Genomic DNA, 16,272 nt, shown 5'->3' on the forward strand with positions numbered 1-16,272 from the left:
TCAGATTCACACAGAGAGGAGACTCTGGAGCCTGTCCTTTTTCTGTCACCAGACACTGGACGCAGGAGGAAATGAGTGAGTTTAGGGACATCGTTGAGTGGTAGACATGCTATGTTTAATAGGTTGAATGGAAACAGGATTCTAGAGGACCTTTAAAACTAACTGAGGACGTTGCATTTGATGTGACAGAAAACAGGGGGCCATTCAAGATTCCAGAGGGTTAACATAAAAACACAGTTGAAAGACTGCAGAAGTCATCTAGTCAAAGAAGGAAAGCTGTATTTAGGGAATTGATCTGGCTGTGTTTACAGCGTGGGTTGGTCGGAGCAGGGGTTGGGGACAGGAAGGCCAGGCAGTGGCTTTTCTCCAGGTCTCCCTGACTGCAGTGTGGCCCACAGTGGGTGCTGGCCGGCAAAGTGGCCGGGCAGGTGCAGAGGGAGGCCCAGGAGGAAAGCAGATGGACACAAACCTGCTGTGTTTCCACCGTGTCAGCACCACCATGACACTGGCAGCAGCAGGAGGCCGCGAGAGTGTGGGCTGCAGGGTCATACAGGTTTACAGTTGAACCTTGATTCCAAAATTTTCTGATAGTATGTCTTAAGAAAATTAATTAGTCCTTCTGAATCTCTGTCCCTATCTGTAAATATTTCTACTTATTTCCATCTCTTAAGGTCATTATGTTTATAACTAAGAGTGGAATACCTAGTTCGTAATGGGTACTCAAAGAAATATTAGTGTCCTCTTTCTCTTGTAGAAGAACATTGACCAAGATGACTACCACCTCTCTTTAAAGAACAACAAATTGAAAGGTTGTAGGAAAACAAGGCTTGAGTAGAAAAGAGCAAAGACCTTTGGAAAATGGAAGTTGCCCTTCATCTCCAAGGGTTTCTGTTTCGGTGTTTAATCTAATTCACATCCCTTGTTTTCTCCTATCTCAGGAAGCTTGCATGGGTAGCCACAGAGAATTATCCAGGGAGGTGACTTGGGGTCCAACAGGGAGCAGGAGGGAGCTAGTCGCCAGCAGGCCTGATCTGGTACACAGTCGCCCACCTGCTGTTCAGGCTGCAGAGAAAAGGCCAGACTCGACCTGGGGTGGATGTTGCCCAGCGGCCCCAGGCCAACACATCCCACTCAAGGGCTGCTTATCTTCCTGAGCTGTGTGAGCAGAGTTGCAGCACTGAGGTTTGCAGCACAGGGAGGCCAGGTGGATCTGGTTATCTGATATGGTGCCTGCAGGGGTCTGAATGATCGTTTGAGCAAAAGGAAGTGAAGTTGGATGTGGCAATGTTAGATTGTTTACCTACCGACATTCGTGGGTGGGCTGTGTTGCTCTATTTTTTCTTGTTCATGGTCTAAAAATACCAGTTATTGGTGAAGGAAGAAGCGTTGCTGGTTGACCTGTCTGCCCATCTGTGCATGCCCACTGTGCTTTCCAAGTCGATCTTCAGGAGAGAGCTCTTCAGATATCTCTGAACCCTGAGTCCTGCTGGTCTGCCATCAGTCTGGGTGTCTCTCAGACCGGGACTCTCCCAGGATATCTCCTGACCATGCAAGGTCCACGACTGACGGTCTCTGAAGACAAGGACCTTGGCAGGGACTTTCCAGTCCCCTCAGAAAATTTAACTCATCAGTGGCTGCCTCTCCCACTGTCCCCACAGAGGCCACGTCCACCCTCCGTGGACTTGGTAGAAATGCAGCATGAATGGCAAGGTCAAAGTCAGAACTTCATTTTTAAATGATTAACATCAGCAAATGGTTTTTAAGTTGTTGAAAGAGCCAGAAAGGAAAAGGAAATCTCAAAGCTCCTTGCTAGATTATTCTGGGACATCTGCGTTTATGGACTCTACTCTGAAACTTTGAGCGCTTCCCTTATAAGGAGCAGAAGGTTGTGTTTTGTTCTGTGTGCCGTCAGAATCAGACCAGGGACACAGTGGTTGTGTTTAATTTGTTAAAATCATAGGTTTTCTGAGCCAGAAGGAACTTAGCTGAAATCTTAACTCTCCCTGCTCAGCTCCCCAAAACTGAAGCCAGAGACAGAAAGAACATGCATACACACTCCGCTAGTGGCAGGACCTGGGCAGTTTTCCCTCCCCACTCCAGCGGATGTGGCTGCCACACCCTGGAGTCACCTAGAGGGCCCCACCCGGACCACATAAATCCACTCTGCAACTTCATAGTTGAGTGACTTTTCAAAAGTGGCTGCACCTCTCCCAACCTGGCTTTTCTACCTGAAATGAAAATAGAGTCCCAGCACCTTCCTTCCAGGGTTGCTGTGAAGATCTGCGAGAGTAAATACAAAGCACTAGCATAAGGCCTGGCGCATTACGGGTGTTCAGTAAATGCGTATTTTTATTTCCCTGAAAGAAAGGTAGTTAGTATTTATGGAGCAGATCTCTCGTAGTTGTGCAGCACTGTCTTTTAAAAGGACATGAAAAGCTTCCCGCTACCATCCTGTCCGACTAAACAGGTGCTCGCTTGCGTTCTTATCCCTTTCAGGTCCATCTGGGAAGCGGGATTTGGGTTGATGAGGAGAAATGGCACCAGCTGCAAGTCACCCAAGGAGATTCCAAGTACACGAAGAACTTGGCAGTCATGATTTGGGGAACAGATGTTCTGAAGAACAGAAGCGTCACAGGAGTTGCCACAAAAAAAAAGAAAGATGCAGTCCCTAAGCCACCCCTCTCGCCTCACAAACTAAGCATCGTCAGAGGTGAGTCCTGCACTGGAGATGCAGTGACTGAGATCCTGCCCTCAACCCTGTCAGGAATGCATGGGGCACGTTTCAGTTCAACACACCTGCTGAAGCCTCCCCGTGCCAGGCCCTGGCCTGGGCACAGGAATACAGGAACAGATATGGACCTGGTCCTAGGCAAGCTCACATTAACAGGACAAATGAGCTGTAGACACAAGTGCGGTTCAAGGAGCTCACATGCGAGAGGCACAGAAGGGGGTTCTCAGGAGGGCAGGAGACCCCTAGCTGGAAAATCAGGGAGGGTCCCTGGGAAGTGGGTCACTGAAGCGGGCCTTGAAGGGTCCACCAGACCTGGAGACGCAGATGTTTAAAGAGAGGTACTTGGGACAAAGGTGTGGGATTGGGAAAGGAGGCTGCTGTGTAGAGCAAGTGAAGGTCAAGGCTAGGACACCAGCTCCTGGGGGTCCTAGCATCGTGCCTGGAGCACTTAGTGAGATGAAGACCAGCCGAAGGTTGCTAGACTGAGCTTCTTTTCTGGGGTTTGGGAGGGTTTGGAGAGACTCCCTGTCTCTTTGCCTGTTTCCCCAAAGGTAGAGCTCTAACCTGGACTCTCATTTTCCTTCCCTCCTGCCTTCCTTTCTCTTCTTTCTTTCCTCTTCCTTCTTTCTCTCTTCTGTCTCTCCCACCTGTTCTCCATTTGTTCACTAAGCTCTTATTCTTTACCAGACTCTACTGTGTATGGAGGACTTAGAAAGGGCTAAGACACAGTTTCCATCTGCAAGGAGCTCAGAGTCTCATGCCGAAAGTGAACACAGAAAAGCTAGTTACAGTACAAATAATGCAAATTACAGAGACAGGAAAGTACACGGGAGCAGAGAGAATATAATAATCGTTAATTATTCTGAGCACTTAGGATATTTCAGGTGAAGGCAATGGCACCCCACTCCAGTACTCTTGCCTGGAAAATCCCATGGATGGAGGAGCCTGGTAGGCTGCAGTCCATGGGGTCGCGAAGAGTCAGACACGACTGAGCGACTTCACTTTGACTTTTCACTTTCATGCATTGGAGAAGGAAATGACAACCCACTCCACTATTCTTGCTTGGAGAATCCCAGGGACGGGCGGAGCCTGGTGGGCTGCCGTCTATGGGGTCGCACAGAGTCGGACACAACTAAAGCGACTTAGCAGCAGCAGCAGCAGCAGCAGCAGGATATTTCAGGTCCATATTAACTCATTTAATCTTCATAACACATAACTCTCCCTTCTGTTGGCTGCTAATATTATCCCTGTTTTTGATGTGGAAACTGGACACATAGATGTTAAGTGACTTACCCAGATCACAGTTTTAGGACTAGAGCCAGGAGTCCTAGCCAGGAGGGCTGGCTTCAGAAGCTGTACTCCTAACCACTAGTCTCTAAGTGTCCAGCTGCCAGGTTTTGGTGAAGAAAGTAAGACTCAACCAGTCAGCGTGTGCATTTAGAACAGGCCTTGTACCAGGTTGTGGAGCAGGCAACAAATACGTCCACAAACAAATCAGATCATTTCAGGTATTGATGAAAAAGGCTGTGATGTGTATCTGAGTGAGACAGTAGCTGTGTTAGCTGGGGTGGGTGAAGAAGACCTGTTCAAAGAGGTGGTTTCGAGCTGGGAACTGTATGTGGAAGAGGCAGTCCTATGTGATTCTGAGGGGGTGTGAAAGAGGCAGAATAAATAACAGGTTCAAAGGCCAGCATGCTCAAGGGGTGAAGAAGCCCCAGCCAGCTGCAGAGTCATGAGTGCAGGGAGACTGAGGCCAGGGTGGTGGGCAAGGGATGGTCTTGGGCCATGAAGGCCACGATAAGTAGCTTGACTTACTCTTCTTGCAGGAGAAAGATGATATGGAGTCTTCGGTGGGAGGGACTGAATGGGAGCCAGTCGGGAGGCTGATGCATTGGTGCCATAGACTGAGGTCAGAACAGTGGAGACAGAGAAAAATGGCCAATTGTAGGGTATATTTTGGAGGTCCAGATCTCAATACACAGAGAGATTAGGTCACCAACTGGAAGTCGTGGCTATGAAGTTTCAGAGCCTGGATTGAAACCCACCTGGCTGACTCTGATCTGGGGTTTGTTCTGGAGCTCAGCTGCCTCCCTGCATGGCTGATTCATGGTTAATTGATTTAGGCAGACACTTATTTTTAGACAAGCAGAGGTAACCTGTAGTCTGCCCACTGTCTGAAATGATGGAGCCTAATTTAGGAGGTCATCCTGAGAAAAAGTCCTTCCTGGGGACACAGCCCTGCCTCCACACGGGGTGGCCGACCTCTGATTCTGTTACACTTGTTGGAATGTGACTCAGCAGGTGCCTGGTGCCTCCCAGTGACCGACTGTCGCTGTCACGCCGTGGTATAAAGTCATCTGCCACGTGTCTGCCTCAGACGTTAGTGTAACCGTGTCAAACTCACCTCCCTGTCCTCCGTGCCTCATACAGGGCCTGACACACTGGGAGCTCAATCAGTGAGGGCTGAAAAAACACCACACTGAGACCTGCAAGCCGTCCCCTGATCGACTCTTCACACAGTTTCTTGTGAACCACTTTCCCCCCATGTCCAGTGCCCTCAGCTGAAAACTTACCTCTCAGATGGTTAAGAGGGCTGCTTGGCTGATAGTTTGGTTATCATTACTCCTGAGTTGTGAAAACAAGTTTCCGTTCTTTGCTGAGCTGCACCGTAGGGCTAGCATGACTTCGTGACGGTCATATCATTGAAGATCATGATCCTTCAGTGCTTATCAACTTTCAGACCCCTCCCGACTGCTCCCAGTGCGAGGCGATGGAAAGCGGAAATTGGAAAGGAATGTCAATAAGCTTGGGGTTGAGTCCCAGCCCTGCCTTGCCCTAACTCTGAGCTGCCCCAGTTCTGTTTACTCTTGTTTCCGCAGGCCCCGTGCAGCGCTCACACGAGGTAGGCGCTTGATGTGTCCACCTGTAAGGGCGGATCGTAGCCCTTGCCCCGGCTGCCCAGTGGACCCAGAGACATTTTGTATGTGCTTTGGACCCCATTCACATGATGTTCTTTGTAGCTGATTTGGTCCCCATTACTAAGGGACAATCTAGAAGAAAACACCTTAGCCGTATGGCTTGAGGCCATTACAGACTTACTGTCTTCAGCCCCACAGGCCACGCCCTCCAAGTTTCCCTCAATTTTCCAAACCCTCTTTAAAGCTTCTCTACTTTTCCTGTGCGAGTCCACACCTCTTTTTTCAAAAGATGGCCTTGTCTCCTCCTTCACAGAGAAAAGAAAAAGAAATCCCACAGCTTCGATCCACCATTATCTACAAACTTACCTGGACCGCCGCCCTCCCCCGCCCCCACCCAGTTTTATGCCTCATGTCCAAAAGAAGAGTTGCCTTGTCTTATTTGGGACTGGTCATTCTCTCTTTCTAAATTTCAGCCCACCTACCTTCCTAAGTACATTATTCCTTCCACTCAGTTGGTTCCTTCCCAGCTTAAATATGCTTTGATCACTCATTTCTTACGGAAGCAAGCGAAACACTCCCAAGGGGCCACCTGCATCACCCAGCTGCTGCCATGTCTTCCTTTTCACATCCAGGTTTCCTGAAAGAGTTGTCGACACTCACTGCCCATGTGCACTAGCAATGCCCCTGCCGTCTGGTCTGGCTTCCGCTCCAGCCCTCTGCTTAGTCTGTCCTTGCCAAGCTTCCCTCCGGCTCCTCTTCACTCCAGGTGGGCAGGACTCCACCTCCTCCCCAGCCTATGTGACCTCTCTTCCTTTGCTGAGAAACCCATCCTGTCCGCTCAAGTCTCCTCCTGCCTGTGGCTTCTTGTCCCTGTTGTGGGCTCCTCTCCCCCTGCCCTCTCCTCCGTCTCCAGCCTCCTCCCTCTCCCAGTTCATTCCTGTCCCCACTTCATCTGGTCTGCACACTCTGCCTCCGTGTCATTCAGAGAGGCCTTGACTTCCGAGTCCACGTCCTCGACTTCCAACTGTCCAAGCTGATGAAGTAGCCTTGCCATCACTCTTTTAACACATCACCCTCCCTAAAGTCTGCAGTGCATTTCTTATTTATTTATTTGCTTGATGACTGTCTTTCTTCCCCACCCCCATGAGAATATGAGCTTTATGAGATTCTTGCTCAGGGCCAGTATGTTGTAAGTGCTTAATAATATTTGTTGAATCAGTGACTGATGGCAAATATATATTTGACCTCAGTTTACACTTTGAGGTTCCTGATCCATACATTTGGGTGCCACTGGTCACCTCCTCCCAGATGTCCACATAACAGCTGCACATCTACAGCCCTCACTGCTCGCCTCTTCCTTCCCCCAGAGCCTCTGCCCTGTGTGTTCACAGTCATGATGAAGGACACAACACCACCTGCCAGGGACCCAGGGATGCCTCATTCCGCACTCCTTGTTCAGCTCACTCTCCATCAGTTCTGCCCCTAAATACCTTTTAAACCATCTGCTTCTCTCCATACCCATTGCCGCTTTCTTTTCGCCCCTGCCTTACCCCAGCTGCTTTATATTTAATCAGAGTGATCGTTCTAAACCCAAGTATGATCCTGTTACCACCACCCTGACACCTGGTGCCCATTATTAAAGGGTAAACTTCTTATATATGCTCAGTCTTTGAGACTCCATGGACTGTAGCCCACCAGGCTCTTCTGTCCATGGAATTTTCTAGGCAACAATACTGGAGCAAGTTGCCATTTCCTACTCAGGGCATCTTCCCAATCCAGGAACTCTTGCCTGGAGAATCCCATGGATGGAGGAGCCTGGTGGGCTGCAGTCCATGGGGTCGCGAAGAGTCCGACACGACTGAACGACTTCACTTTCACTTTTCACTTTCATGCATTGGAGAAGGAAATGGCAACCCACTCCAGTGTTCTTGCCTGGAGAATCCCAGGGACCGGGGAGCCTGGTAGGTTGCCGTCTATGGGGTCGCACAGAGTTGGACACGACTGAAGCGACTTAGCAGTAGCAACAGAGTCACCTGGGAAGCTTCTTAATGTGTCATAAAAGCACCTTCATAATCTGGCCCCTGGCCTGGAGCTCCAGCTTATTTTTTTTAGCATATTCCCTTGAACTGTTAAGTTCTTACTATAATGAGCCTCTGTGTTCCAACAAGCCTTGTCCTCTCTCACATTAGGGAATTTGCAGATGCTATGTCTGGCACCAGAAGCACAGGTCAGACTGCCCACCTAACACCTGTGCTGCTTTGCCCAGCCAGCTGTTACTCACTGCCCAAGGGTGCTTAGGAGAACCTTCCTGCAGGAAGCCTTCCCTGACCTCTCAGGGTAGGGGACACTTCTGTTGTGAGTCCTAGGGCACCCTGTGCTTGCCTCTGTCGTCTTCTGTCTCTTTGCCTCCTAGGTACCTGGTCAAATAACCCTTTAGAGCCCATAATACTTGCCATACCAGGGAATAAGAGGGAAATTGACTTACCCAAGGCCATACATCTGGTTCGACCAGAGCTGAGCTGAGGCGCGCTTTCAGGCTTCCCTGGGCCTCCAGAGGTTCCTTGTCTTACTGAAGCACCATGTCAGGTTGTTGTTGTTGTTGTTGTTGTTGTTGTTTTAGCTACAGCCCAGCAGGTTTAAAGTCTGTCTCCCGTCGCAGCATGCACTCACCGTTTTTAGCCTAATTATTTAAGGTTGCATTTGACTGGTTCCTCCCATGCAGGCTGTCTTCTGGACTGAAATTGTTTGTTTGTTCTGTAAGACTTTATTGCATTTACTCACGTTGGACATGTCAAAATGACAAAAGCCTTGGTGCTCACAGGGTTGGTGAGGATTTTGTCTTCTCTTTGGTTTGAAAGTCATTCTTCACCAGGTAGCTGGGGAATGGGGTGAACACTGACATCACTTTAGAAAAGTGAGAGCAGGAGGGCTGGAGGGGCGTCTCGCTGTAATGACAAGCTCCAGAATGACAGTTAAACCCTTATTAAGGTCAAATGACCTTTTGCAGACTGTCTGAGTTTTCAAATGAGCCACAGCATTGAGTTCTGGTTAATTTTTATAACTTTTTTAATAGGACACATTAACGCTGTTATAAACCTTGTTAATTAAGCAATAATCTCAAATGCTCCCTCGCAGAGGGAGACATTCCCGGCAACTGCAGGTGATTAATATCTGGAGCCTAATGAAAGCCTTTTAATCAACCTCGGGGGCCATTCAGTGCTCTTACCCCCAGGAAACAAGAGTGATTGGTATTCTGTGGAGGCCGCTGAAAACCTTCCTCCATCTGCCTCTTCTCTGACTCATGCAGGGGCCTCTCGGGGCCAGCACACCCACTCCCCTGCCCCCTCCTCTCTCCTTTTCCTCTTCACCCACCCTGTTACCTTCCAGAGAACTAGAGCCCTGGAGCTGGAAGAATCTCCTTAGATGATCGGATTTGACCTGCTTTCAGACCGTGAGACTGAGACCCAGGGAGGTTCCCACTCAGGGTGGCCCAGCAACTAGGGTTAGAGCCAGATTCAAGCCCCTGAACTTAGAGACAGTCCTCTGCACAGGACACACCCCTCATTTGGTTCAGGTTCCAGCAACATTACCGCAATTGTCTGCCTTACCCTGACCCAGGGCTGGAGAGGGAACCCCCAGGGGGTTCTAGTCTGTAAGAGAGACAGTGTGGTCACAGTTTTATTAGACTGCAGTCAGGGATTTGATAGAGAACAAGCCAGATGAGTCAGGGAGCACCAAGAATGCAGGCAGAGTGGGGTCTCTGGCTCAACCTGGGAGATTCCAAGATGAATGAATCTAGAAGAATGAGTGGGATTTAGTCAGGTGAAGGATGAGGCCAAGGTAATTGGGGAGGAGATGAGCAAAGACTGATTTGTGGGCCAGCCTGTAATGGGGCGGGAAATGGAGTCAGCAGAGGTAGAACTGGAGGGACAAGGCTGCCTGCCTTCTTGTCTCAGTCCCCGTGGAAAGGCCAGCACAAGACAAAGCAGGTTGGTCAGGAAGCAGTGAAGGTCAGCTGAAAGCTTCTAAACCCTTCTCCATAGGGAGGAGACGTGCTTCAGAGAAAGAAGGCCTGTAGCACACACACCAGCAGTCTGAGTGGCAGCAGGAGGCAGGCTGGCTGTGTCCCCAGGGAAGGGCTCAGTGCAGAGACCACGGGGGATCGTGCCCACACTTACCTGCTCTCCAGGCTTCGGTCTTGTCTCACGTGGGTGGAGGAGTTAGCACAAGTTAGTCTCCATCGTTTCTGCCGGTGTTGACGCTCTGCACCACTGACTGGATTGCCTGCTGTGCGCTGGCCTGGTAGACAAGACTTTATGTGTGTGCACGCGTGTGTGCCCAGGCCTGTCTGACTCTTTGTAACCCCATGGACTGTAGCCCACCAGGCTTCTCTGTCCATGGAATTTTCCAAGCGAGAATACTGGAGTGGGTTGCCATCTCCTCCTCCAGGGAAGACTTTGCTCATCCTGCATAGCAGTTCCTCGAGACTGGGTTGCCATTCCTGTTTTATAGACAAGGAGGATCAGGTGCAACAAAATTAAAAATCTTGCTCAGGACTACATACCCAGTGGTTCATTCCCACTCACAGCCATAGTCCCCTTATGTGCAGAATTATCATGTCCCCTCGGGTTTCCTTAGAAAAACATTCATGCCTCCATTTATTCATTTAACAGGCATTTACTTACTCTTGCCCCTGTGCCAAGCACTGTGCTAGACCCTGGGAGCAAACAACGGCATATACATAAAATAACTATGACAACCCCTTACAGGTATAGTGTTCCTTACAGTGTGACAAAATCTTGCAAATTGCAAAATGTTTGTATCACATCCTTCATGGCAGCCTTAAAACAGATCACATGTGGTTTCTTATCCTTGTTGAGTAGGTGAGGAATCTAGGGCAATGATTTGCCTCAGGTCCCCGTGCTAGGAAGTAGGCCACCCTGAGGTTCCAGTCAGGTCCCGTCTGGGGCTCACTCTCTGCCTCATCTCGGCAAATGGCCGAGTCAGTGCAAGTGGCCGTCCTCAGCCTCATTAGTGATCACCTCCCTGAGGCACCACTTCACACCCACCAGGTGGCCGAAACCTTAACGATCAGTTAAGATGTATGCATACTGAACTTTGAGGGCTTCCTGGTGGTTCAGTGGCAACCCACTCCAGTATTCTTGCCCTGAAAATTCTCTGAACAGAGGAGCCTGGTGGGCTACAGCCCATGGGGTCACATGGGCTGTGTGTGTGTGTCTGTGCACACTCAGTCATGTCCGACTTTGTGACCCCATGGGCTGTAGTCCACCAGGCTCCTCTGTTCAGAGAATTTTCCCGGCAAGAATACTGGAGTGGGTTGCCATTTCCTAGTCCAGGGGGACTTCCCAGTCCAGGGATGGAACCCACGTCTCTTGCGTCAGCAGGTTGATTCTTTACCAGCTGAGCCGCTGAGCCACCAGGAAGCCTTCAGAATTCAGTATGCATACACTCTAACAGTGGGCAGGTCCAGCCAAGGCCCGTACTGGGCATTTCCTGTCCGTCTGCCCCAGGACACACAGCCTAAGTGTCTGTAATTGCAGAACACAGCAAACAATCCAAGTATTCACTGACAGTAAAGTGGGTCAGTCAGTGGTGGATTAGTCGGACAATAGAACACTACTCATCAGTGAAAAGAAATGACCTGCAGCTGCACTCACACTTCAGCATGGGTAGCTCTCAACACTGAGTGGAAAAAAAGAAAGTCAGATGGATATACAGAGTAGGGAGACACTTGTAAAATGTTCAAAACAGGGGAAGAGTAGATATGTTATTTAAAGATGTGTCAGTCATTCAGTCGTGTCCGACTCTGCGACCCCATGGACTGCAGCACACCAGGCTTCCCTGTCCATCACCAACTCCCAGAGCTTACTCAAACTCATGTCCATCAAGTCGGTGATGCCGTCCAACCATCTCATCCTCTGTCGTCCCCTTCTCCTCCTGACTTTAATCTTTCCCAGCATCAGTGTCTTTTTCAACGAATCAGTTCTTCGCATCTGGTGGCCAAAGTATTGGAGTTTCGGCTTCAACATCAGTCCTTCCAATGAATATTCAGGACTGATTTCCTTTAGGATGGACTTGTTTGATCTCCTTGCAGTTCAAGGGACTCTCAAGAGTCTTCTCCAACACTACAGTTCAAAAGCATCAATTCTTCTGTGTTCAGCTTTCTTTATAGTCCAACTCTCACATCCATACATGACTACTGGAGAAACCATAGCTTTGACTAGACAGACCTTTGTTGGCAAAGTAATGTCTCTGCTTTTTAATATGCTATCTAAGTTTGTCATAGCTTTTCTTCCAAGGAGCAAGTGTCTTTTAATTTCATGGCTGCAGTCACCATCTGCATAAAGATGTGTGCGTATGTGTTAACATGAAAAAGAAATTCAGGAGAGCAGTTACCTCTGGTGAGGACAAGGAGAGGGTAGGATGGGGGAGGAGTGTCTGGGAGCTTCAGAGGGACCCCATTAACCAGGGGAGTGGGCACATAGGCATTGTATCTTTGTTTTTAAAGTATAAATTTACAGTGTAGATCTCTTTTCTCAGTACATTTTGTGTTGAAAATTTTAAAAGGCAGCCATGCCAGCTATGTGAATTGGTACTTTGGAAGTATGTCAGGAGGCACATTTTCCTTTCTCTTCCGTAAAGATATGTACTTGAATGCACCATTAATCCTTGGCCTTCTTGTTTCTTTTCCCTGTCTAGAGTGTTTGTACGACAGAATAGCACAAGAAACTGTGGATGAAACTGAAATTGCACAGAGACTCTCCAAAGTCAACAAGTACATCTGTGAAAAAATCATGGATATCAATAAATCCTGTAAAAATGAAGAACGAAGGGAAGCAAAATACAATTTGCAATAAACTTTGGATTTTTCATAAAGCCTTCTCGTTTTCCTTGCTTGGCGTGTGATTTGCGGGCGATGGTGTTGTCCAGATCAGACCCCACCATGCATGGTGGTGTGCGGGCCAGGAGCCAGTAGGGTTCTGGGGTCAGCCGGCCTGTTCTGAACTTGGACTTCTCACTCCAAAGACCGCAGATGGATTTGCTGAGATTCAGGCAGCAACCTGGCACCAGAGTTATTCCGGGGATGGTGAAAATCCTGTCCTTTTGGAAGGGGATGAAGTGACTCTGAGTTGCCTATCACTCGGCCAAGAATTTGAGCTGATATTTTTACCATTCAAGGACTTCTATCTTTGTTCCTCTATTTTGTTCTATAATAAAGCTTCATTAATTCTTTGCTGTAGACAATCTTTATCCTCATTTATTTAAGGATGGATATTAAGTGTACAGTGGATGTGACCAGTGTCCTTTGAGGGGCAGAACATTCAGGCTGAAGGAAAGAAAATTCATAATGGATATAACTTCTGTCTGCAGATCTGAAGGGCTGTCTTGAAGCAGATTACTTTCTCTTACCTTAGAGGACAGATCTAGGTCCAGTCACCTCTCCCTCAATGTGATTTGAGACTCAGCTCCCCTGATAATTTGAGTCAATCTGTAAAAGAGTGTGAGGGGATGGTAATTTAGATGTGGTTCAGGGTCACCTTCAGGAAGTTGGAGGCAACATCACCTGGTGTCAGTTCATTTATCCTATCTTGTATCTCAAGTGATCTTTCAAGTTGCATAATTTGTACCTCATTCAGTACCTGTGTCTCTAAAGTGCCTGGTGCACAATCAAGCAAGCCACATTTGATCTTCTTGTTGATTTACACTTCCTTTCTGTAGTGCCTGTGCCTATGAAGTCAGCATCAGGCTTCCCTGGTGGCTCAGCCAGTAAAGAATCCACCTGCAATGTGGGAAACCTGGGTTCGATCCCTGTGTTGGGAGGATCCCCTGGAGAAACGAATGGCTACCCACTTGACTATTTTGGCCTGGAGAATTCCGTGGAATGTATATAGTCCATGGGGTTGCAAAGAGTCGGACACAGCTGAGCAACACACACACACACACACACATATATATATGCATGCACACATATGTGTGTGTGTGTGTGTGTGTGTGTGTGTGTGTGCTGCTCAATAAATATTGGCAGTCATTTCTGGTTATTGACTTTTAGACATTGGTTGGAAAACTTTGGCATCTGGTTTCTCTAATGCTTTATCTACTAAACCTTATTAGATCATTGGTGGTCTATAAGCAAAGGCTCAGGGTCACTAGGGTGAATAGTGGATGTGGCTACCTTTATGAGAAGTTTTATTTTAGTACATAAAATAATTCTCTCTAACATGAAATGTTATATGCTTGCTAATAGGTTGTATAAGTGTGAATTTCCTTTTATGGTGTTTTCCCAGCTCTCCACAGACTAGCAATGTGATCTTGAACCATGCACTTAACTTCTCAAAGTCCTTGCCAGTACAATGAGGAAAATAATGCATACCACACAGGCTCTGTGGATAATTAAATAATAATAACAACAATAACAGATACTTAATATGTGCCAGGACTTTTCTAAGTGTCTAGCATAAGTTAATTGATTAAGTAAGTAGAGTTTGTGACACTTAGTAGAATTCAGTAAATTCTTGTTATTAAGATGTGTTCATTTAAATGGTGGGGGCAGCTTGGGCATTAGTAATGTGGAATGCATGAGAGGCTGGGGAAAAGCATACATCATATTTGAGCTTATCCCCTTTCCTCCCTAAGCATGACAAACACTGAGAGCCTCCATGCGTTTCCCTACACAGACCAATATGATATGATACCTGCTGAAAGGTACTTTTAGGTTGAGAGTGTGGCAAGAGTCACGGAAATATATGTTTAAAATGCTGTGACGTGGAAGTGCTTTAGGTAATGTACAGCTTATACATCAGAGACAGAACAGGGTTGTGAGAGACTGTGTGGTCTGAGTTCATGTCGTGACTTTCCCACTTTTCAGAAGGTCACTTGACCCTTCTGGAGCTCATTTCTTCTCAAGGGGAGGCAATGATTCCTAACTCAGCACTGTTGTGGGAAGTAATCTGGGTAATATCTGGAAAAGGAGCTGGTTAATATCTGGGAAATGAGTCTCAAAGAGCCATGCAGATGTTATTGATCCTTAGCTTGTAAGGCAGAATAAAATCAGACATGGATGTGACACGAAAGGACTTAAGAGCTCTTTCTGATGGGGAATCTGGATGGGTGGGGCGGGTGTTTTATACCCTAGTTAGACTGAGACTTCTTGAGCACCTATTGTACGCCTGCTGCACTGTGACTCTTATATGAAGGCAGGGCCACTGTTCTTACATTCATACAAAAGAGGAAATGGACTCAGAAAAGGTTAAATAACTTTTTGGCCAGGGTCTCAGACTTGTCAGTAGTGGGGCTGAGTCAGAATCCAGATCTGGGCAAAATCTGCCCTTTTATTGCCACTGAAAGCTGAGTGGAATATTATGGTCTGGGCTGAGAATCTAGCCATGTAATCTCAGAGCATGTTTAGGAGAGTCCCAACATCAGTAACCAATCAATGGAAATTGGTCTCATTAATTCAAGCCATTTGGAGACATGGGAAATGATAGTACCATTCATGGGGATCTACAGTTTCATTACATTCAAATACATACACAAAGCTCAAGTTCATTTCGTGTAGCAGGGAGTTTCCCAAACTTGCCCAATCTTAAGAATTTGCTGAGGTACTTAAAATACAGATTCCTGGGCTTTGGTTTAGAGAGCTGGATTCAGTAGATCTGGGATAGAGCTGGAAACATGTATTTTAACAGTACTGCCAGTATCTGCCCCCATGGCTCAATGATAAAGAATCCACCTGCCAATGCAGAAGACACGGGTTCTATCCCTGGGTTGGGAGGATTCCCTGGGTAGGAAATGGCAACCCACTCCAGTATTCTTGTCTGGGAAATCCCATGGACAGAGGAGCTTAGCTGGCTACAGTCCAGGGGGTCGCAAAGAGTTGGTTATGACTGAATATGCACACCACACACCAGGCCAGTTTTGAATAACACCAGTCTAGTAAGCTCATTGGAAGTCCTGCTTTAATAAAAGAGCAAGAATGTTTCCTAAGTAAAAAGACATGCGCCTTCTAAAGTGCCTGGCAATATTTGAAACAGAATAAATTTCCTCTTAAATAGCTGAGGATCTACCCACAAACTTTGTCCAAAGTTACGCTTCCATGCTCACCAAATGCTGTGGACATGATGCAGAAGGTGACTTTCAGTGTAGGCGTCAGTGATTTCCCCTTGCTTTTACACTTAGACTGTTCCCTTTGCCTCCTGTGACAGGCCAGTGAGCGTGCAGGACAGAACAGTCGATCCTGAGTTGGCAGAGTCTGAATTGATGAGGTTTGGGCCCTGTCTTCAGAAATCCCAGCCGCAAGTTCTCTGTTGCCAAACCAAACAGAAAGATGTGGCTTAATTTTACTTTCTAGATGAGGTAAATAACAGTATTAGTGACTGTTTTGTGCCCATGGGTTTCTTAGATGCATTTCTAAATTATGACTTTTTTGGAAATTATGAAGAAATGAAAACCACTTTATAGAAATCTTTGGGAAAATAGGGGAAACATTCCAAATTGCACAGATGCAAGCATTGTGATGTATTTCTTCTAGTCCTTCATTCAAGCGTATAAACGTGTATTCTACATACCTATGGTCGTAGCGTATGATCAAGTTTATATCCTTCC

The 16,272-nt window shown here is 47.4% G+C and overlaps 2 protein-coding genes across 4 annotated transcripts in view; both read left to right on the plus strand.

Annotated features, from left to right (window-relative positions):
- BEND5 (BEN domain containing 5) overlaps window positions 1-12,910 on the plus strand; it is a 49,436-nt gene extending 36,526 nt beyond the window's left edge. For all 3 annotated transcript variants that reach the window (XM_025288777.3, XM_025288779.3, XM_025288778.3), the window contains 2 exons: window positions 2,497-2,710; window positions 12,370-12,910. In XM_025288777.3, the coding sequence (XP_025144562.2) occupies window positions 2,497-2,710; window positions 12,370-12,527 (372 nt within the window). In that variant the 3' untranslated portion in view covers window positions 12,528-12,910. The remainder of the gene's footprint in view (window positions 1-2,496; window positions 2,711-12,369) is intronic.
- AGBL4 (AGBL carboxypeptidase 4) overlaps window positions 1-16,272 on the plus strand; it is a 1,467,749-nt gene that overhangs the window by 1,249,970 nt on the left and 201,507 nt on the right. The window lies entirely within an intron of this gene.

Source organism: Bubalus bubalis, chromosome 6 (assembly GCF_019923935.1).
Source record: "Bubalus bubalis isolate 160015118507 breed Murrah chromosome 6, NDDB_SH_1, whole genome shotgun sequence".
NCBI classification, from domain to species: domain Eukaryota; kingdom Metazoa; phylum Chordata; class Mammalia; order Artiodactyla; family Bovidae; genus Bubalus; species Bubalus bubalis.